This window comes from Sycon ciliatum, chromosome 8, assembly GCF_964019385.1.
Source record: "Sycon ciliatum chromosome 8, ocSycCili1.1, whole genome shotgun sequence".
NCBI lineage: Eukaryota > Metazoa > Porifera > Calcarea > Leucosolenida > Sycettidae > Sycon > Sycon ciliatum.
In genome coordinates this window covers 18,023,003-18,046,126 of record NC_088650.1, presented here as the reverse complement: position 1 = coordinate 18,046,126, position 23,124 = coordinate 18,023,003, and the positions used below count along the sequence as shown (strand labels likewise).

Genomic DNA, 23,124 nt, shown 5'->3' with positions numbered 1-23,124 from the left:
AAGTCAGTCTCGATCAACAATTGGCACATAGATAACCTTCAAATGTTTACGCATACACACAAGAAGAGTCTAACCCCCTTGAGCGATGCACAACGAGTTTAAGCAGAATATCAATTCTTTATCAAACCAAAAATAGGGGGAGGAAAATCTTATCAAAAAATCTCAACGGTCATGCGCCATGCAAAAATTCAGATCATTAAAAAAATCTGTTGACCTACAATAATAGGAATGCAGCGATAAGCTGGGCATGAATATACACGTGGGTAATTTAGTGTGATTGCAGAATTATAAAATATAAAATGATAAGCAGAGTATGGCATCAGTGGCTCTGCTGCTATTATTAGTGAAATAGGGTTTAAAAGGAAAAGAAAATATAGAAAATATAGAAAATATAGAACTATCCAGCGGGAATTGAAACACTGGCTGCAGAGATTATGGCCAGCATAATCTTTTATTTATCAAGTAAAGTGAATAACGGAAACTCCCTAAAACTATGTGGATGGTGTCCTAGGGTAATACAGTTAGGCTAGTGTATAGCTGGTCAGCAAGTCTGACAGGGAAAACACGGAATTCCGAAGAAGTTAAGTCTGACAGGGAAAACACGGAATTCCGAAGAAGTTAAGTCTGACAACAGATGGCAATACTCTGTAACGTTCCCGAGGGGCATGATACAATGAACGATCCGGACCTGGCCCAGGGCATCCACATGACCAACACAACTTGAGTACGTGTACACTCACTGTGTCCAAACACTTGCATCAATCGTGCAGTTCCCAGACGAGAAGCTGTCCACCAGTATCCTGTAGCTGTGCAGACTTGCTGGACTTGGCATCAAAGTGATAGGCGGCGCCAAGGCCTCCGCACACAATGTACTGCTGCTCGATCACAATCTGGTCCGTGCCCTTGCGCTTGAACTTGGAGTTACGCCGTCGCTCCTCAATGGAAGCGGCCGGGTCAATGGGCTCAGCGTGCTCAAACAGTGATGTGTACGAACTCTGATCCTGCTGCGTGTGGTTTGGCGTTGGTGAGCTGCCGGGGGACGCTGTTAGCGTGCCGCACTGCAGGCGATTATAGCTATACTTGTTTGTCACGGCTCCAAAGTCTGGACAACGCACACACACACACACACACACACACACACACACACACACACACACACACACACGCGCGCGCACACACACGCACACACACACATGCAAACAATGATTTAAGAACATCATCCAAAGAAAAAAAATGTTCAAAAAACGGACAGCTGCCAGAGTAGAACATAAAACGGGCTGGCAGTGGAAAAACGGCTAGTGGTATCACCCTTTTCTATCCTTGCCGCGTCCCCTACTGGCTAGGACTAGTAATCATCATGCCATAACTGTTAAACCCACCGGGGGTCCAGTCTGGACTATCACTGCGTACCAGACAGTGAGACACGTGTTTACACCATGGTATTACCACACCGAAACACAATACCATTCTCCAGAGTGCAATTTTACAAGTACAGCTGGCATAGCAGCACGCACACATACATACATACACGTGCACACACGGTTGCTAGCATGCACACACACACACCAAACACATGTACTTGTTCGCGGCAAGAAACTGGTTATGTGGGTCTCCCCTTGGAATCCCCTGATCATAGGTGCCAAACATTTTACGTTTTTCATTCATAACAAGACAAATGTCAATGTAATAGCATGGCATGTACAATGGTTATACAAAACTAGCAGCCTAGTGGGGTACGTCTTTCCCGAGTTCCACTGTATGTGCTCTTTGATTGCTTCATCATGTGTGTGTTGAGGGACGGACAGACAACACCCAGGCAATCAGTCCACCTGGCACTGTTAGGCTGCAAACTGGCCTTCAGTAGTGCGAAACCATAGGCTGGAATATCTGCCTCCTTGTCAGATGCTATGTAGAAACAACTGTTGGGCGAATGCACGCGCCTGTCCAATACTGGAGTGTAGTGTATACAGGCTACGCTTGAGGCCACTTGCAACATACTAGCATGATTGCAATACGTCACGAGTAGGATTTACATGTCTGTACTAACCCAGACATTTCTGCAGAAATCCAAAACAGTACATGTTCGCAGAAACTCAAACCAGGCATGTTGGGGCGTACACTACTTATCCACTACACGCCTGGGTTAACACTGATGGGTTGTGCAAAGCCTTGGTTATGACTGTGAATGCCGCCAACGGGTAATCAACTGTATACTACATTGTACCTAGCATTGGGGGGGGGGGGTAAGTGAACGACACAGCATAATGTTGACATGCTCCTGGCGTTCACTACAAAACAAACTCTGCCGGGTCTGCTGCTAACGTCGTGGTGCATTTTCAGCTCAACAACTGGTAGCTGGGTGGATTGAAAGGTCTTCAGGTCGTATCATTCTAAAGATATGTGTGCCTTCCAAATGCCATTCAGTATCAGTAATATTGATTTCATCACTCTTACTTGGCATTCCAGCAAGTTCGTAGATAGGCTCCGTGACTTGCTGAGCCGCAGCTTTCTTGGTGTTGGTAGCACGCTTTGCTTGCTCAGCAGACGCCTCCTGCACATACTCGTCGTCCTCTTCCTCTTCCTCCTCCGCTGTCATTTCTTTTATTTCTTCGCGTTCCCTGCCCTCAGTCACCGGCATAGTACCGTGATGGGGAGGCTGAGAACTTCCCGGCAAGGTGCCTTCTGCTTGGACCCGGTCTGTACCTTCCACAGAATCGTAAATCGACGACGCGTCTTCCCCCATATCAGCGGCACGGTCGTAGGCACCGGATTCCGCTCTCGGCCGCATGTCCGCTGAAATGGTGTCCAGTTGCGGAGGTGCGTTTCTTGGCTTCTCTGCTTTGGTGATCGGGTCAGGTGGTAGGGGAGGCGGCCCAGGTGGACGTTTTGGACTGGTAATGTTAACTTTCTTTGCTGAGCTCACAGGCAAAGGTTGCGCTGAGCCAGTCGCCAGAGGAGATGCGACACCTTTTTGTCCGGGTGCTGGGCATGGTGATGGTGATGGTGATAGGGATGGTGGCGAAGACATTGGCTTGTCCCCGGGAAACTGCACTGGCTGGTCACTGACCGACAGTTGCATCTGGGATGTCACCGGGACGATGATTCGAACTGGACCCCCGTTGCCGTGGTGAGAGATGAGAGGAGAGCCCATCACCTAGCAACGCATGTGATGCACACACAGAAAAAAATCGGTCTCCTGATGATTGATTTTCAGCATGAAAATTAGTAGCATATAGCTAGCATACTTTATTTTCCCCAACAGTGTACAACCATGACCTCTTGCCCATGGGCCACCTTTTCTTCAGTCAACTCCTGGTCAGGCACATAGTTGTATTTTAACCCCTCCCCCCCCCCCGAAAAATATGGTTAAGTGAAGCTGAAAATCATCAATATTGTGATGGTTTGCAAGTTTTTGCATGCAAAGTGAGTCTATGTGCACCAATAACAATAACATTCAGGAACTGGAATGAATCAAACAAAAGCCAGCGGGCAAAAGGAGAAACCACGGGTTGTAAACGCAGTGCATGTGTTTCTACATTGAATATGGTTCGCCAGACAAGTCTCTGGTGGCCTTCTGCTGGTGAACGCTGGTGAGATCATGCACGACTTGCGTCTATATAACAATGCCTCGTGCAGGCCAGCTGCATCACGTCAGTTGCACATCGCTAAGCCAGGGACATCATAGCTGTACATGATTGTGCTACAGCATCTTCAAAATACACGTAACCTTGTCTTGAGTCACCAGAGTATAGTATCAAGCATGAACTAAGCTTGCACCCTCAGCTTCAAAGCAAACCAGTTGAAGCGAGATTCAGAAGTGAACTTATTCATTAGTTTGAGCCAGTTGAATGGGGGGAAAGTCCCAGCAAGCAAGTGCGAGAATGTGGCTTACCCTTGGCACTCCACCCAGTCTGGGAACAGGCAGCAAGACCACCACACCGCAGCTAGTTCCAATCCAGAGCTGTCCGGGTGAGTGCTCCAGCTTGGTGACATACAGGTGATCCACGGCAGTGTCAGAAAGGCCGAGCTCTGCCAACACAGTCAACAGGATATGAACAACACCGATGAGGATAATGATGAGGGAAACGATGACAACCACAACATTGCGGCTCCACAGTTGCATACATGCACAAGCAAATCAAGCATACATATCCTTTTATGTGTATCCATACACAACCATGATGGAACAACGACGATGACGGCAACTGGATGACAATGGCAGCAGCAGCAGCAGCAGCAACAACAAAATAGGTGGCTGCAAACGAATGCTCTGTACCTTTCTGGTGGCGTCGAACCGTTGACTGGATGTCAAACTCCTGCATGAATTCCTTGGTCTCGGCATGGATAAGCTTGATGAAGGCACTGTGTCTGTGGAATAGCCACAGGCCAATTCCGATACCCAGCATACCGTGAACAGCCTGCACCTCTTTCTTCTTGTTTGCGTTCTCCGCACTGTTGAACGTCTCCTGCAAGCAGCGGGAGGGTGAAATTGGGGAGGGGGGTTCAGACAAAGCCAAATAAAACTGAAATCTTGCTAACCTATGCTAAGTACATGTGCATTCCTAGCTAAAGTATGAGTGACGCCGAACAAACACTTCACTGTTGCTGAACTACAGCTTTGGCCAGAGAAATCCGACCTCATGAATATAGTAGCTCCGTGCTCAAGTGAGCAGAGTCGTGTGTGTGTGGTGCTAGGCCCCCCCCCCCCCCCAATGGGCAAACGGCTAACATTTATGCTGCAGTCTTGCTCAATGAAATCCAGTCACGTCCAGTTTGTGCCTTTTTCGCGGCCCAGTGTTTGCAGGTCTAGGGCTGCGCAACGCCCGGTGTGTATGTGAGTGACATGACTGGATTTCATTGAGCCCTGGCTGTACATGTAGTAAGCTTACCACAACGGTATTCGACAGCGTGCTGATCACGTGGATGTCGTGCCCTGCTGCCAGGAACACCTCCTCGCCAAACACGGCGGCACAGGTCACAGGCTGCGTTGTCAAGACGACACGAGAGCAGTTATTCGAATCCCATAGTCCACCTGAGGAGATTTCGCACACAGTCATATCCATGACATACATCAGCTCCAGAAGCACGCCATATTTGTAAGCAACAGCTGAGCCATGAACTCATTGCATATGAATAGCTGAGATGCAAAATCTGATAAGTGCCATATGTGAGAAAATCAGATTTTCAGCTCAGTGTGATCAAAAGGTTTAGGGGCACCACCAGGCAAAATTTCACATTCAAAATCTGACTACAACCATTTCAAAACTGGAACCCAAATACGGATTTAGATACAAACCGCACATAAAGTACATCCTGTTTTGGCCGTTATCCGAAAAGTGATGAAACGGATTCATCGTGTTTGCATTCCAGCTCTTCCTATAGACCTGTCAGTTTCGCCTACTCAAGTAGGTCTCTGTGCACGGGGTGTGAGCTGACAAAGTGTTTACATGTACTCTGTGGCTTTCCAAACACACAGTCGCTGCTTCGATTCCCAAATGATGCAAAGATATATCTCCCCCCCCCCCCCCTCCCCTTCCCCTGGGCAATAGGCCTACAAAACATGTTGTGTAAAACTGACAGCACACAAACAGACAATCCATAACTTACTGGAGTTCTTGCTGAACATCACTACACTTCCATCAGCCAAGCCAGCAAAGCGATATTCATTGAAGTACCTAATCAGCGTGGGAACAGCACAAACCGATCAGTATTGGCCTCTGTGACAAGCGGGTTTAGGGTGGAAGGGAAGGGGAGGAGGGGGGGGGGGGCAGTGGTGAGTACAATCCGGCACATGCATTGTGTCACAATGTGAGTGTTTTCGTGTACATGTGTGTGTGTATGCAATGTGTGTACGTGTGTGGGTACATGTGTATGTGTGTGTATGTATGTGTGTGTACGTGTGTGTGTGTGTGTGTGTGTGTGTGTGTGTGTGTGTGTGTGTGTGTGTGTGTGTGTGTGCGTGCGTGTGTTGTGGGGGGGGGGGGGGGGATAAGAAATATTTCGGGTTCATAACAATAATGTTCCATCGCTTTAGGAAATTGAGAAACACTGCACCAATGTCTTCCAGCGGCTGCTGCCGCTACACATGTGTGCCTGTCACAGTCTACTAGTCTACTGCAGAATGAGAGTGGTGCCTTACTCAAGCGAAAGGACACTGTCGACGCATTTGAGCTGAAGTAGTGGCATCCTGGCATCACTCATGCCAGCCTTGAACACCTGGATACTGTAGCATGCACAGACATACACATAGAGATCACACAGACACACAGTTACATGGAGATAACACAGATATACACATAGTCACATGGAGCTACCACACACATACATGGGAAGTTAGAACTATAAAAGGTGAAAGATCACAAAATCATGGTGCGTCTAAGATACTGAAATGCACTTTTTGTACAAAGTCCACACTTGACCCATTCAACATGTGAATGCATAACAAAAGCATCTCAATGGAAGGGGGGGGGGGGAGGGAGGGAGGTGAGATCGGACCAGCGTGAGCAACCATAGGTCTGAAAACCATTGCTATTCAAATGCACTGGACTAAATATCGATTAAACGGTCGTAAAGAGAGCTATAGAGGTCAAGCAAGTGATGTCATGGTGGTGAACTAGCAAACCCGCTTTTGGGAACGTTGCGAGTAGCCAGCGTGACTCGGTGGATTCACGTATAGGCGCCAAGTATACAGTATTAGACAGCGGTTTCGCTTGTCCAGGTGCATCGCTGTGTCACCGCTTTACCAAAGCATCTCAATGCATGATGTAATCGCATAACCACTACCTTAGCTGTATCATGTTCTCCTCATCTTACTCACGTCTTGCTCTGCGTACCAATCCATACAGTGGATTCCGGCTCATTGGTGTCAGTACCGCCACGCTTAGGTTTCAGAGTGCTGTTATCACCCGGTACGAAGATCATGCACAGCACACGTGACTGGACGCACTGAAAAGGGGTACAACACACACGCGCGCACACGCACACACAGATGCATTGACATACACACAGTCATACACATACATACACCCACAGGCACACACTCTCGCACCCCCCCCCCCCCCCCCACACACACACATAATAATAATACATACCCAGACCATTTGCCACAGTTAATTACATGATCATTCTGAAGTCCACAACTTTGCAGAAAGTCATTGGTATTACATAATCTTCCTGCAGAAATTCTGTTCATTCACAATACCTGAAAGCACTCGACGATGACGGGATCCACGTGCACGCCTGCAATGATGCTGATCTGTGCAGCCGTGGCACCTCCATTACTGCACACCCAGATGTAGGGTGGTGCATACTGCGTCATGCCTTCCAGTGTGTTGGGTACGGTGACCTGAACGCCAAGCTCCATCTGTCACATGGGATGTAGTGCCAAGGAGAGGACATAGAGCGGTCAGGGTGGATCAGGAGAAGGGTGGATTGGAGGTGGGTTCCACCACCACACCGGGGAACCCTAGCTTGTTTGCTAGGCCCACATATTCACTGGGAGTCCTCTTATTATGTTCAGCTGTGCCAACAGGCCCTGGTTGTCAGAATGCTGGATAGGAATGAGTCTGGACTTACATCAGCCAAAGTTTATATATAGAATATGTTAACAGTCAGAGTGCTCAGTAAGGGTATACTATTAAAATGCAGTCAGAGAATACGCCCGGGCTTTAGGGATCAGACTTGTACTCAGTGGCAGTGTGATCCCGCTGACAGCACACTAGTGGTGTGTTGCTGACAGTAGTACTGTACAGCTGAACAATAGTCATCGGCTACACACCGTGTTTGGCATGTAGTTAGGCCTGAATGCATCTAGACGCACGCGTTGATGCATTCATGATAGGTAACCTGGTGTATGCAACTCAGACTGCCAAGAGGTAATACTAGATTGAACTGCAACTGATCTGATTTTTCTTTGGTGCACCCCGCTCTCCAGACTTCACGTCTTCTGTGTTCTTCATAATAAGTTGATTACACTGAGTGCATGTGTCGCACTAACTGTCATGGAGTCCCTGGTCAGCATGACGGGCACAGTATGCACAAGCAGCGGTGACTCCAGGCTGCACACACGGATCTGATCAGCCGTCAGCCCGCTACCGTTGCTGCCCGAGTGAAGCCAGCTCGGCGTATCGGCCTCGGCTGCAAGTAACAGCAATCAATCAGGACAACACTGGGGAAGTCACTTCACAGCACCACATACAGTGTACTATGTAGTGACAACTGGGAAGCATTTGCGGTCTGGAATAATTGTTAATTTTCTTAATGTGCGCAAGCTCCACTGCAGCCACTTCATTGGAATAATTACTATTTGCGATTTTCAGCTGCCTTATAGTGCCTACACGTCAGAAGGACGTTGTACATTTATTTGAAGTGCAACACGAGTTGTACAATACAGGTGGATGAATTCAGTCCGATACATGGCAACAATCACCACTGGCAGCACATGACCCACTTAAAGACATGTCCATTTCCTGGGTGTGTATACAACCTCACATGAAGATGAAGACCCAAAGATCACGTCCAACATACATCCAGTAGGGAATGTTTTCTAAATTGGTTTACTTACGTAGTTAAAGGGGAAGCTAAGACTAAAATTAATTTTTCACCAGTTGTAGTCTTCAGGGTGCCGAGTCGAATGGTCTTGGTCCGAGGAAGCTGAGACACTCCCTTCCTTCTTTATTCCCAATCGAGCTCGCCACTTCCACCGAAACTGGGTGACTGTGCACTACAAGATGGGGATTTGCATGCAAAATGTCACTAAAAGCGCCATTTCGTTCTTATAAAAGCACAGATGAACGCGATTGGCCCATATGTTGTAGTCTTTTGGGCGCTGAATTGGCTGGTTATGGTCCGAGAAGGCTGCGATGCAGCGTTCGTCCCTTATTCCCAATCGAACATGGTCGAATAAGCGGTCAGGTGCTCATGTGTACACCAGCCACCTGGTCACCGTGCATGCAGAGTACAACTTACAGCCTGTCAGAGCGCTTTCCCGTCACTCAAGTTGAATGTTTGAACCTTTGAGCTGGACCTTGGTGTGAAAGTTGTAGCTAGCAGGCACGGTGACCAGGTGACTGATGTACGCATGAGCACGTGACCGCTTATTCAACCATGTTCGATTTGGAATAAGGGCCGAACACTGCATCGCAGCCCTCTCATACCGGGCCAAAACCAGTCGACTCAGCGTCCAAAAGACTACACCACATGGTCCAATCGCGGTCATCCGCGCTTTTATAAGAACGAAATAGCGCTTTTAGTGACACATTGCATACAAAATTACAAATCCCCATCTAGTAAGGCGCAGCCATCCAGTTTCGGTGGAAGTGGCGAGTTCGATTGGGAAAAAGGAGGAGGGGGGCGTCTCAGCTTCCTCAGACCAAGACCATTCGACTCAGCACCCCGGAGACTACAACTGGTGACATTTTAATTTTTGCCTTAACTTCCCCTTTAATTGTGATGATCCAATACGGCACACTCAATTCTTTTAAAAAACATCTTAGACAAGGCATAACACTCACCCAGCATGAGTTTGGTACGGTTGAACGACTTCACCCAGCTGAAACGAGCGGACGGACTGGACATGATGAAGCTGAGGTGTCGGATACTGCTGCCAGTCATGCTGAACATCACAGTCATAGTACGTACACACACACACACACACACACACACACACACACACACACACACACACACACACACAGGTCCCATTTGGTTGCATACTTATGTTGACGCTCTTAGTGAGCAGTGATTCCGAAATTTTCCATACATGCAACCCCGTCCCTTTCTGCCAATGACATGGACTTTCCACTGTAGCGGGCTGCCAAAAAATAACGTGCATGTGCGACCAGACCTGAATGGAAAGAATAAATAATTCAATTTCATTGGACAAAGAGACACGCACATGAAACAGTCACCGTGGCGACAGTTACAGTTTGGCAAACAGTTGTCATGGTTACCCGTAGTGGCACAGCGAATCATCAAGGCAACAAGCATCCGAACTCCACAAGAATAAACTATGGCAGGCTCAAGAAGAAACAGGAGGAGCAGTTTTTTAAATAACCTGTGATTTCCTACGGCCTGACCAGCTCAGCTGATCATGCTGGGTCGTGCCTTGTCCCTCTTGGACTCAAACCTGGATTATGCAAGTCATTTACTAGTACATGATTGTAGTGAGAGCAAAACGATGGTCCTCCGAGTACACACAGTACTGGTCAGAGAAATCCAACCTCATGAACAAAGTAGTGCCGTGCTCCAGTGCACAGAGTGGTGTGTGTGTGTGTGTGTGTGTGTGTGTGTGTGTGTGTGTGTGTGTGTGTGTGTGTGTGTGTGTGTGTGTGTGTGTGTGTGTGTGTGTGTGTGTGGTGCTGGGGTTGCATAGCCCCCGGCGCTAACATTCATGAGGTTGGATTTCTATGGCCAGGGCTGTAGTCAGTCTTGTTACAGTCAATGAGGCAAATAATTAGCCGGGTGGTAAACTGTTGCACTCATTGTGGGAAGAGCACTTCACTACTATAGCCAGGCCTGGAATGCTGGATCTATGTCAAGACACACCCCAAGCCAAGCAAATCACGATAGCGGGTCCTGTCTGATATGTCTACAAGAAACACTGTCTAGCAATCTCACGATTCAGGAATGCCGATGTCGAGGCGATACGCTTCACAACGGCGTAGCTCATCCTCCACAACAGTGAGTCTTTTCTGTATGGACTGTGATGCCTCCTGTACTGCCTGCATGGTGATGGGCTAGAGAAACAGGGAAAGTACCGTAAACACACACATGTATGCATGTACACACACACAAACACCCACCCACACACACACACACACACACACACACACACACACACACACACACCTGTCTTGTCCTGAACATTGCCGTTTCCGGTTACATGTCCCCTTGTGTGAGGGGCCGACAGACATGGAGAGTTGGGCTGAGGTGCTGTCTCGCATCAACGTCCTAGCGAGATTTCCTAGACTCTTCTTGAATCCATTTGTTGCTGTTGTGCAGCTGGACTTGCAACACCGCTCGCATTGGCTGCAGTGGGCTTTGCAGCAAGGTGGGGAGAGCCGCTGACGAGTGTCACACGATGGTCCAGCAGCGGAGAATTAACATCTTTGCACACTGCCTGCGGGGTCTATTACATTAGGTGATATTGGTGAATTGAAGTACGCACAGGTAGTACGCACCGGTCACACGGATTATCTATAATAACAACACTCACCAGCCTTTCTTGACGCAGAGTTGCCACAAGCGCAGCAATCTTCGTGACCATTCTCATATCGTGTAGCAGCACCGATCTCTCGTGCCGTAGCTGCAATGCCAAGTCGCCTCCATCCGCTGCGGCACAATGCACACGGCAAACAATACAGAAGGATCCACAAAACACTTCAATATCTTGACTTTGAATACCAAAGTAAATTAATTGATCCCACTAGTACTCCGTTTGAGAGCCGGAGTGCTGTTCCAACGGCACCACGCAGTACAGGCTAGAGAATTCATTATTTTTTTTAATAATTTTGATGATGTCATCTGCCAAGCCTCCAAATTAGTGTGTATAGAAGTCCCTGGTTAATAACCTGGCAACCAAGCCAACTATACACCTTCACAGCTTACGTTTGGGGAAGTAGGTCTCCTCCGCCTGCCCGGTCTTGAACTGCTTGGAGACGACTTTTGCAGAGGTAGTCTCTTCATCCAAGTCGCTGGCGATGATGGTGACATCCTGGAGGCGTTTTCTCCACTTGAACTTGTAGCTGTAGTCGTCCGGGCTTCTACAGTCACAGTAAGATATGCACAGAAATTACAGCATTGAAGAAAAAGTAAAAAATAATATCGGTAATAATTTTTTTTATAAAGTTGGCATGTCCGCGTTACAGCCGGCAAAGCTAAGCTTAGCAAAGAATGCAGGCGGACATTACCAGTACCATGCAACGCTGCTTGGAGCACAGAGCCATGCATAAGGAAACTACACGAACGCCGTACAGGTATCAAAGTTGCCTGATGATGAGGTGAAGAGCCGGAACCCGGAGTTGCAGTGAATTTTTCCTTTCTCGTTTGTGCACGGATGGATTAGTAAGCAGATTGATGGGAAAAAGCTATTTTTCAGATTGCCTGAGGAATACTGGACACAGAGTGTTGGGAGCTTTGATGCAAAGAATACCAGATGCCTGGGATGGGTGATGAGCAATCGTGCGTGCATAGTGCTAATGAAAAAAGCACAGGAACTACACACAGCATTTCCTCACCGTAAAGCAAATGGCGAAGACGGCCGGAGAACTGACGTACAGACAAGCTGATTGCAGAAGAGGAACAGACAGCGCTTCTTCCACAAGGACTTTCCAAGTTTGACTTTCTGCAGAGAAATGCCAACAAACATGATGATGGCCATGATCAGTATTGGCTTGGGTGTATGTAAGGCCAGACTGGGGTCTTAGTCTGCAGTCTAGCTCAGTGTATCACAGGCACGTAGCACTGCTATTGGAAGTGGTTCGGCCGGAGGGGGGGGGGGGGAGTATGGGGGTGACTCCCCGGGGAAAATTTTGAAATAAGGGTGCAAAATCCTGCATTCCGGGCACTTTTGGCATTGTGATAAAAAAAAGTGGTCCGGCTTTGCGGCCGGATCGGCTGCTACACCCCTGTATTAGCACTGGATACATGATTTTTCAAAGTTGACCATTGTGTAGAGCATCATACGTGTAACGCATGAAGAGAGTAGTTTGACAAGAATAGCATAGTTAGCCTGAATGGTAGAATCATGACTTGCTGTAGTAACCAGCACCGGAGTGTTCCATTCCATTGCTCAGCGCCACAGTAGCACTTCTGACCTGGCAGCTAGGCATGAATAGTGTTGGGTGAGTCTAACATAATCACCACGCAACGGTGAACATTGCTCAGAATAGAGAACATGTTCCGTAGCGTCTGGTGTAGTGTATAGTGTTTGTCGCGGTATTGTCCCTCTCCGTATGGTCCCTCTCCGTATTGTCCCTCTCCGTATAGTCTCTCTCTCATCTATTATACGCATGCTGGTTGTAAATAATTCAGGCCTTGTCTTGTCCCGCAACGGACTCCTGCGTGGCTGCAGGCGAACACACCATCTGGTTTAGTGTCTGGTTCACAATACAATCATGTGAGCTTACAGAACCATGATGTACCCTTTCGAGCACTTGGGCAAGGTATGAAAGGGCAAAGGCGATGTGCATAGCCAATTGGGACCAGAGAACCAGGAGGTGTTTGGAGGCCAATTGCTTTGATGAGCTCACGTTCTGTGGGCCGCGAATGCTTTTCTTCCCTCCCTCGCCGCCTTCACCTCCTCGACCAAATTCAGATAACCAATCACAGATTGACATCCTGGCAAGCCAGTCTCCTACTAATTATTATCGGAGAACTTTACACTTATTGCCGGTGACTGTGCCTTGTCTTGCTTCTCTGTGACAAGCTCTCCAGGGATCACATCACCCACTGGACTACCATACAATCAGTACCATCGGCAAGTAACACCTGGACGGTGCATAGTTTCACAACAGTGTCAAGAACAAGAAAGTAGCCGCTCTGGGCCTGCTGTATCACTCACCACTTGGCAAACTTCATCCTGGCTGACAAGGCGAACCTTCTCCGCAAACATATCCTTGAAAAGACCGTGAAGCAGAAGGAAAAAACAAAGAAATACTGTGATGATCCAGTGCTTTGAACGCCATTGTCAAAGTAGTATTTTCCAGCGCATGCATTCTCTCTTGGAGACTTGACTTAGTGTGGATCACAATTCAAAGAATCAGATTCAATATGAATAGCACCCCCTCCACCCAATGGTTTGAATTCCGCAAAGACGGAGCAAAGTACACAGTACAACATGTTTCCAGATGATTGCACTGAGCGGCTGCATGAAATTCAGGGTCGCAATAAACTAGCCTTGCTCCACTGTTGTACTGTGCGAATAGCACACTCTATGCAATAACAACAACACATGAATGTTACTGTGCAGGCTAACCAGTGGCAGGTTCATGATGCGGTTGCGCAGGCGGTCGACCAGGTGGAGCTGGTCGCTGAGTCGCTTGCGCTGGTTCAGCTGCTCGGTGACATTCTCAATGCGCGTCAGTGCCAGCTGGAGGGGTACACGATCCGGGTGATCCTTCTCTGTGTGGCGGAGTAGGTCCTGGACAGAGCAATCCAAAACGGGGTCAAACAGATATGTGACTTCAGCATGGACTTCAAACAGCATACAATGTGCCAGTATCAACAGATGCTACCAAAGTGGCACTATCCCACTGACAATTCCAGGGTGAAGTCTGGAGAAGCTGAACGTTTTGAATCACCCTAGGCAGTCCGTGGATATTGGCCAAGTCTCTAACATGAATAGAATGTGGTTGTGTAAACTGGATGGTTGGTTCCAGACATACAGGCCACCATAACTGTGCCCTTGGACCCTGCAGCTGGAGGTTAACGATCAAACTGGTATATCCAGACAGACCAACTACAGAGGAACCCCTGTACCAGTAACACGAACGTTTGAGGCAATTTCTCCCAATTAATGTTCAGAGTTCCGCATCAACAAAAATATTGAGCATGAGACATGTACTCCAGTCTGACTTCGTCAGTGGTTTTGTGTGTGAAACCAAATTTCGTTTTACTAGTATGCATGTTTGCGCTAAGTGGGCTCCGAATCCAGAGGCAGTGCACCTTAACCTGCAATAGTGCTCAAATGCCCGGAATGGGCAGAGCATACTACGCAAGAGGTACACAAAAGGAAGTAAAATAGGGCTACTTTGTTGTTACTCAGAGGTTCATGGCAAAAACTCCAAAGCTCCAAATTCAATGTGTCTCCCATGCCATACCTGAATGATGAGCAGAAACTGTGGAAAGCGCTGCACAGGCCTCAGAAGAAGAGACTCGAGATTCAGCCGCAGACCATTCTCTTGGTCGCAACACTAGAAAAAACGGGGAAATACAAAAAAGGCAATTACCCTGTGAAACCGAGCAGGTTTCGAAAACAGATCCACACAGCCAATCAGCAGAGATGGATCCAGCGCAGCACAACCTGATAGTCCTGCATGCCTAACATGAATGAAGTATACGCACGTGGATCAGCACGGTAGTCACAGGAACTGTGTGCCTGCCTGTTAGCAGGGACAGGCACTCAGTTCATTGCCTGCTATGATGTTTCCATTGTCAAAGCTACACAGGCTCCATTTCCAACTGTTACATACCCGCAGGACTTCGGCAAACAGATGTTGAGTTCTGCGGCCGGTCTGCACAGCCGTTGACACCGTCGAGAATTGTTCAATGTATTCACTGTACACTTCCACGACCATGGCTTTGGAAAACTGCAGTGGTAACAAAGATACACGCATACACACGTGTGCACTTGCTCAGGACCAGAAATTGGTCACATGGGTCTCCCCAGCACAGGGGAGAGAGATCCAAAAGGAATCTTGGAAAGATGACTAAAATTTGCTACTGAAGCGCCCAACGGCCGCCACCCCCTGAAACTCCCACATACTTGAAGTACTAGTATAAATACTTGGGCTCATGAACACACACACACACACACACACACACACACACACACACACACAATCTTATTTTTCTTGGCGTGGGAGTAGTGAGAAGATGTGGATGTACCCATGGGGTGTGCAGCGACATAAACAAATCTTCTTTTCGGAGGGGGGGTTGAGTCTGTGTATCGGGAATCTCTGCTGGACTATTGAATACTGAAGTAGGTTCCTGAATTGTAGGTTAACGAACAGCGCTTCTATTGCATTCAATATAATTTTACCCCTTCTCCCAGTGCAGTAGCTAAAATGCAATTGTGCTATCGTCAACAAGATTATCATATAAACGCTTTCCGCACAGAAGATCACCGGGAACTTACACCGCCCTCAAACACAGTGCCTATCTTCTGCTTGCTGCTCCAGTCGGAGACTGGGCCGGATAAGCCAATCTTGAACATGTGATGGAGGCTCAAGATCTTCTGAATGGTGGTGAAGAAGACGCGCAGCTTCTCGAGCAGACGCACTAGGCCTGTGCGGCTCGGCAGGTCGGCAATAGCTGGTGCGTACGTCTGCGAATAGACAGACAATGCATTTACATGCGCACACATGGACATTTTACATACGTGCAACTACTGTCGTGGACATGGAAATCCAGTCGGAGGACAAGCGGCCCCAGGGCGATGGCCATGCGGCCGTGAGTGGGCATACGGTAGTAGCTGTGAACGACATCAACTCACAGCAGGCGTCTGGCGCGTTCACCTCGACGCTTCATCGTATGCAACGAGTTACGTTCTGTACGCACTGAGGGCGCCGGCCCCGGTCATTCGACCGGATTTCCATGTCCACGACAGTACACAAACATAACTCAGTGTCACTTCTTTAACTCCCACAACAGTGCCTTCACTGTGAATAGATTTACCGTGATCATTTCAAATGATCACGGTAAATCATTCCTTTCACCAAATATTCAGCACTGGCCCATGATCAGAGTGACAATTCACACAATCACATATGCCCAAGCAAACATGGCCCTGGGCCACACATATTGCCTCGTTTTCTGCAATCATAATCCCACCGAAGACTGACTAGGCCTTGCAAAAAATAGCACATTGGAAGCCCATACTTATGCACAGTCAATGCTACTGCTTGCACCAGGGCATAATTTGCCCGCTTACCTACAGCATAGTCATGCATGCATACTCCTGGCTATGACACCAAGTCAATAACAATGTTCTCTTGTTTTCGCAAGCACACTGTGCCATTATCATTATTATAGTATCCACTGGCCTGAGGGAAAGATGCAAACGGGAAAAGTCTGAAGAAATTGACTGTCACCACCAGGATTCGGACCAGGGATCTTCGCTTGAGGCCAGCAAGATAATACTATAGTGTTTTCAAATGCTCTAACTCACGTCCAAGAGAAGCCTGAGTGTTTTGATGTAGGACTCTTCCGTCTCCAGTAGGTGCTGGACAATACGATGTCGATATTGCTGTGTACAGCAGCATTGCAATAAACACAAGCATCAGTTGCACCATCACTCTAGTAAAATGCGATCTTGGCCCACCCATTCCGCTTACAAGTACACATCACTAGCATGGGAGTGAAAATTCCTCAAGTTCTCAATGAACAGAAGATGGTCACATTGGTGTGTGCAAACATGTACTTTGAACATTCCTACTCTTCCACCCAAAGCCTAAGAATTTTGAATCATTTCAGACACGGCATTGTAGGTTTGTGAAGATGAGATTGAAGTGGCATACGGGTAGACTCATTTATTTAAATGAGTTTGGTGATTGTTCAAGTTCTATTTCTCGAGTGTGCACTTTGTGACTTGCCTCTGATGCACTAACTACTTGATCTGTGAGTAGCGTGGATAAATTCGAATACATCAAAATTCAAATGTTTTAGCTATTGACCATCATCAGCACACATTCCGCTTTGATCCATATGTAAAATTACGTCTCTTGTCCACATAATGCGTGCATCGAGTGGTCAGAGCGCTACTAGCCATGTTAAAAGTTTGGGAAAAGAGGCTAATGAAGGTGCGTTGGTGTTGGTTTACACCTGATTTCCTTCTGGTTCCTCAGCGTGTAAATATGAAGTGGCAGCATCATCAAGGTTGGTAAATTTTACCAACCATCAACCACTAGAGTCTGTGCATGCTTGTAGTTTACACAGGTCTGTCGGCAAAGCTTCATAACCTACAATTTTGTGGTACCTTGCAGCTCTTGGATCATGTACCGTTCGCATTTTGCTTCAACACAGCATAATGCAGACTGGCATATTGGAGAGGGGGGGGGGGGGGGGGTTGTTGGTTGGTTGGTTTTTATTATTTCAGTTCGTTGCCTCAACAGTACAAAGTACAAATATCGGGGGGGGGGGGGGGAGGGGGGTTATGGCACTTTTGCTACCACAGTAAAATCCCCTAGTCCCTACTTTGTACCTCCCAGATACGGGAACTCCCGTCTATCGGGCACCTTTTTGAACCCTGTAGTAGAGTTCCAAAATTCGGCTTTTCAAAGAAACAAGGCCCAAGAACTATCGATTGCAAGAAAAATGTTTACTTTAATAAAATACATACAATACGTATGTTCATACAATATGTATGTTCTGAGTTACGGGCAATTTCTGGTTACGGGCAGTTCCCTGTCCCGGGCAGTTCCCTGTCCCGACCTGCCCGGATAAGGGGTGTTCTTTGCACTGCTAACCCTGTGCGTTCATATAACCAGAGTATCGGGAGTGATTTCAAACGATCCAAATGAATGATATTATCGTAATCATATCCCAGCGGCATGCTCTATCCTCACCTCGCTGGCGCTGAGCTTCGGGTCTAGAGGCGGCATCATTGCCATACGGTGCTTGCGATTCGTCTTGCTGAGGTCCATTAGCCTCTGGTAATATGTCTCGGAGGGCAGGAAATGCTCAGGGTTTACAAGTGGCTGATAGAACGAAGCTGTAGATGGAAAGTTTGAATTCATGGATGCACACGCGCGTACACAAGCACACACACACGCATGCACGCACGCGCACACACGCACACACACACACACACACACACACACACACACACACACACACACACATACACACACACACACTATTATATATACATATACACACATATACATACACACACATACACACACATACACATACACACACATACACATACACACACTCACACACACAGATGTGCGCGTGTACACACATACCGTGACACATACACACGCACACATACACACACCACAAACACATGTACACGATCACAGCGGCAAATGAGAACAAGTGTTGCACTTGCTCGTCGCTGGTCTGCTTGGCGAATACCTTCAGGCCAGCTTCTAGATTTCTAAATATACGATATGCACACGCGTGTTAGCACATAGCAAGTCTGTTACCTCTAAGCGCGGGATCGCGCTTCTTCATTTCATTCTATGTAGGTACATGTATAAAACTGTGCTTCCAAATTAATTCTGGCCATTCAATATTCTTATTTGTCATTACTATACAATCCCTGGCTACGCTTTGGAACTGTTTTCGTTGCCTATGGCCTCACCTCTCTTCGCTTTGTTTTCGCTGCCTGGGGTGTCATTTATCTTTGCTTGCTTGCTTGTAACGTTATTGCTGAGGGAACAATATGCTGGTTTGTATTCGTTGATCTCCATGGTGCATGGGCCACGCGTACTCATCCGGCGGATACGTATGAATAATTCACTATTATCAACCTTCGCTGATGAGACCTATTGTGGTCGAAACCGCGCTGTGTGGAGGAAAAACTACTATTTGCACTGTGGATCATGCCATAAACATACCGTAGAGTAGTGCACTACACCTGGCTCAACCTCTAATGCACAACGTACTGACTAAAGCCTTACCTGAGGAATCAGACTGGGTTAGAGGAAGACGCGGTCCTGAAACGGTGCTTGATTTGTTCTTATCCTCGCCATCGAAATCCATATAAGCACCTGTAGAACACGCAGAGTATTCACAAATGAGCCAAACACCACTGTTTATGCAGTTCTCATGCTGTTAAGGCAGTTCTCATGCTGTTAAGGCAGTTCTCATGCTGTTAAGGCAGTTCTCATGCTGTTAAGGCAGTTCTCATGCTGTTAAGGCAGACCAAAAGCAAAGAGAGGATTGTATAACCCTTGCTTCTGTATGCTAAATCACTAAACTGATTGAGTCCAGGAATTCTTCCCATGACGGCGACTCATTGGTACTGCACACTCTGGGGCTCATGTACTCTTGCTTTGACAGATACCCGAGTGGGAGGTGTGAAGCCTCGAAAGCTATGTTCAGAACGTCAGACCTGAACACCGTTTACCTGGCAACCACAATTTCACTGCCAACTCCACTCGTCCTCGTAGTCCGAGCAAGGTTATCCGAATACCTTGATCATCCCAACACTGAACATCCACAGCAGCTGCATGTTCTAACATAATACTCACTTTAGGTCTTTTCAACTTACAGGCTTATAGATTTCGGATTGCCTGGCTAGCTGCATGCCTTTCTAAGTAGATACATTGAAATGGAGACGAACCATTGCACACACGTGGGGGTGATTCAGATTTCCAGAATACACCTTCAAAACAGATATAACTGAAAAGTGTTCGGGTACTGTACTAGAAAGAGAAAGGTACAACAGACTCGGCCACATACCGTATTTTCCAGAGGGTATAAGCCGCATTTTGAACATTCAAAATTCACCCAACAAAAGGGCAGTGCGGCTTATACTCCGATGATCAAATTAACATTGATGCATACTAGGGTAGATGTCTGTATTTCGTGGCAAACAATTGGGGGTGCGGCTTATACTCCGGAAAATACGCTAACTCATATTATATTTCGATATAGTCCACCATACGGCATTGCGTTCCTGGCAAACCAGCATTCTGCTAGCACATCGCCGCCACTCCCTCCACCACCCTTAGGACATTAGGTAAAGAGTCTAAAGACGGCATGGATTATGAAGATGTTGCCGACAGCTTTTCCACTCCTTCAGAGCTCATCGGTGAAGGTAAAAGGATGTTGAATGAGTAATGGTATTGCACAGATGAAAATTTATCGAGTTCAATAGGTACCGGATTTTCCGGAATATAAGCTGCGCTGGAGTATAAGCCCCCCCCCCCCCCCATGTTTCGCTACAAAACACATACCTCTATCCTATTAGTTTATAACCATTATGATCATCAGAGTACAAGCCGCACCCCCACCACCCCCCCCCCCCCCCACCCCCGTTTTGGGGGTAAATTTCAGTGCACAAAGTGCGACTTATACTCCAGAAAATACGGTGCATTTCCTAACACATTGATGTGATCAACATGATGACAGAGCAAGTGACAAGCGAACTTTGACAAAGTCTGAGTCAGTCACACTCTTCATGTACAAGTATGTACATGTGTGTGGTAATATTCGCTATCGTTCAGTGTCAGAATGATTGCTTTTTCTCTCCACCAGTTTCTGTCCAATTCTTTCTAGCGCTGCATGAACTAATGTCCAAGCTATGGACATGCGCGCTATCACTTCAGCTCTGCTATCAGGTGTATCACTTGAATGCCTTAGATTGTGTGACATTTCTAGACACTTCTATTGAGTGCAACAAGTGCACCAGTTGAACTGCATAAGTTTTCAATTTGCGCCCAATCCTTTTTCATCACCACATCTTATACGGCTACTGGTGAGCGCTAAAGGAGCAAAACAGCTCTCTGCAGGTCGTTCAGTGTCATTAGATTGATGGAATTTTCCTCACCATGGTCGCTGTGATGGTAACACATGTACTATGCAAGTAGAGTGTGGCTTGGCCCGAAGCGCCGTGTGTTGGACTTGAGAATGTTTAATTTTCACCCCTCTTTGTGTGTATCAGTGTACGTGTGAGTGTGAGTGCGAGTGTATGCGTGTGTGTGTATGCGTGTGTGTGTGTGTGTGTGTGTGTGTGTGTGTGTGTGCGTGTGCGAGTCCAGTGCGTGATAGATGTATCATTCATTCAATGATGGTGTACGTGTACTTCTATGACGCGAGGCGTAGTTCACTCCACCTTGTGTCGTATGGCTATAGCTTCACCTAACCAGTTTCCCCTCAATCCTGATGACTGCTCCTGGCCGAAAAATCGATTGCGATTGAAATTGTGCAGCAAAGAGACCAGCTGCATTAGTGGTGGTGTAAAGCTCCCGAATTTATTTAAATTCAACCACCTGTGCCATGTTGTGTAAGCCACAACTTACTGGTAGCTGGAAGCGTACCACCGGGTAGAGGCGAAGGCAGGCGCTGTGCAGGATCAACGTACTGTGCCTGTTCATCCGTGGTGAAGCCGGCTGCAGGCTGTGTTGTGCGTGAGCCGGCTGCGAGCTGTGTTGCGTGTGGCTGGCGCCGCGACATGCGTACCCACTCCTTGTGCGTGACTACGTAGCCGTCAGTGCCCGTCTGACTCATCGGGCCGGCTACTGTTCCTTTCTGCGGCGGCAGGGAGTCGACACTGTCCACAGTGTAGCGGCGATCGTGTACGGTGTAGGCATACGGACCACCGCTAGTCGACGCCGTCTCGCCAACATCGTCAGCGTTCCCCAGCATGGGATCCAGATCACTTGGCACCAGGTAGTCTTCTTGCATGCTCTGCGCCTCGCCCTGCTCCTCTCGAGTTGCCGATTTCACGGGTTTGCTCGCAGCGGACAGGGACATACCGGACGACACCTGGAATGGCTGGTATTCGAAAGACTCATCCAGTCCACCGTTGTCGGGCAAGTTCCTAATCGTACCAACCACGTCACCATCACCGCCGTCATCCACCAAAGTGTTGGCTCCTGTCTCCAGTAGGGGCGACTTTCCGTTCGAACTGGGCGACCGCACGTACAAACTATTCAGCTCCATTGAATCCCCTGACTTGAATGCTGCACCCAGAGTTCTTAGCTGGCCTGCTGTAAGTGTCCCAGTGCCCTGGCTTCCTAGCGACGCAGCCTTGCTCCGCACTATGTCCAGGGGCTCGTACTCAAATGATTCCTCAAACCCTTCTCCGACGGGCAGATTCTGTACTGTGGCATGGGAGTGTTCCTTTTTGACGCCTAATGGAGGTGTGGGACACGGTGAAGTACTTGTGAATAGGCTCAGCGGCTTGCCAATTATGTCCATCGGCTCATACAAACTGTCCTCCATTGGTTGCTGCATCGTTACTGCCACCGGCTGCGCTGCTCCTGTTGCCTTCTCCGGGGTGCGTGGTCCAAGTTTGGGAGCTTCCTTCCTCACCTGCGGCGCTACAGGTGCCTGGAGTAGCGCACGTCGCGGCGCTGTTGGCGGACCCTTCGCTCTATCACGCTCCGCACGCTTCAAGTCACCCCTACCGGCGGCGCTAGAGCTAGAGGGACTGGAGTCCGGCATGCTAACAAATTCAAAGTCAGCGTCCTCCTCCTGCTGCTCAGGAAAACACCTCACGTCGCTTATTCCATGAGCCCCTCTGTCGATTTTGACTCTGGTGTACGGAGATTTGGGAGCATTTTTCGGACGGTAATGGCGCAGTGGCTCCTTGGCATCACCCGGATCCATGTCTGCAATAAGTAAAACACCATGAAACCTTTGAAGGCAACAGAGATCTGCCCTGCGAACTGCCTAACAAATGCGCATGCGATGGAAATGGCTTTACGTCAGGGAGTCGTAAAACAC

At 47.9% G+C, this 23,124-nt stretch overlaps 1 protein-coding gene across 1 annotated transcript; it reads right to left on the bottom strand.

Annotated features, from left to right (window-relative positions):
* Window positions 1-11: 11 nt before the first annotated feature.
* Window positions 12-23,124, bottom strand: LOC135823967 (rho guanine nucleotide exchange factor 10-like). The gene is made up of 24 exons (XM_065336846.1): window positions 21,696-23,124; window positions 19,350-19,439; window positions 18,285-18,430; window positions 16,889-16,966; window positions 15,857-16,045; window positions 15,192-15,308; window positions 14,820-14,912; window positions 13,976-14,140; window positions 13,562-13,615; window positions 12,237-12,343; window positions 11,608-11,762; window positions 11,216-11,331; window positions 10,618-10,736; window positions 9,513-9,613; window positions 7,997-8,136; window positions 7,202-7,363; window positions 6,818-6,945; window positions 6,140-6,223; window positions 5,608-5,675; window positions 4,890-5,032; window positions 4,277-4,466; window positions 3,893-4,029; window positions 2,455-3,154; window positions 12-1,102 (listed from the first exon to the last, which is right to left on the bottom strand). Exons 1-24 carry the CDS (start codon window positions 23,005-23,007, stop codon window positions 759-761), a joined length of 4,938 nt encoding a protein of 1,645 aa, XP_065192918.1. The 5' UTR covers window positions 23,008-23,124; the 3' UTR covers window positions 12-758.

Coding starts and splice junctions, on each gene's coding strand:
- LOC135823967 (XM_065336846.1), bottom strand. CDS start 23,007: ATGGATCCGGGTGATGCCAAGGAGCCACTGCGCCATTACCGTCCGAAA. Junction 19,440..21,695: donor TGGTACGCTTCCAGCTACCA/GTAAGTTGTGGC, acceptor CGTGTTCTACAG/GTGCTTATATGGATTTCGAT. Junction 4,467..4,889: donor CGCTGTCGAATACCGTTGTG/GTAAGCTTACTA, acceptor CGCTGCTTGCAG/GAGACGTTCAACAGTGCGGA.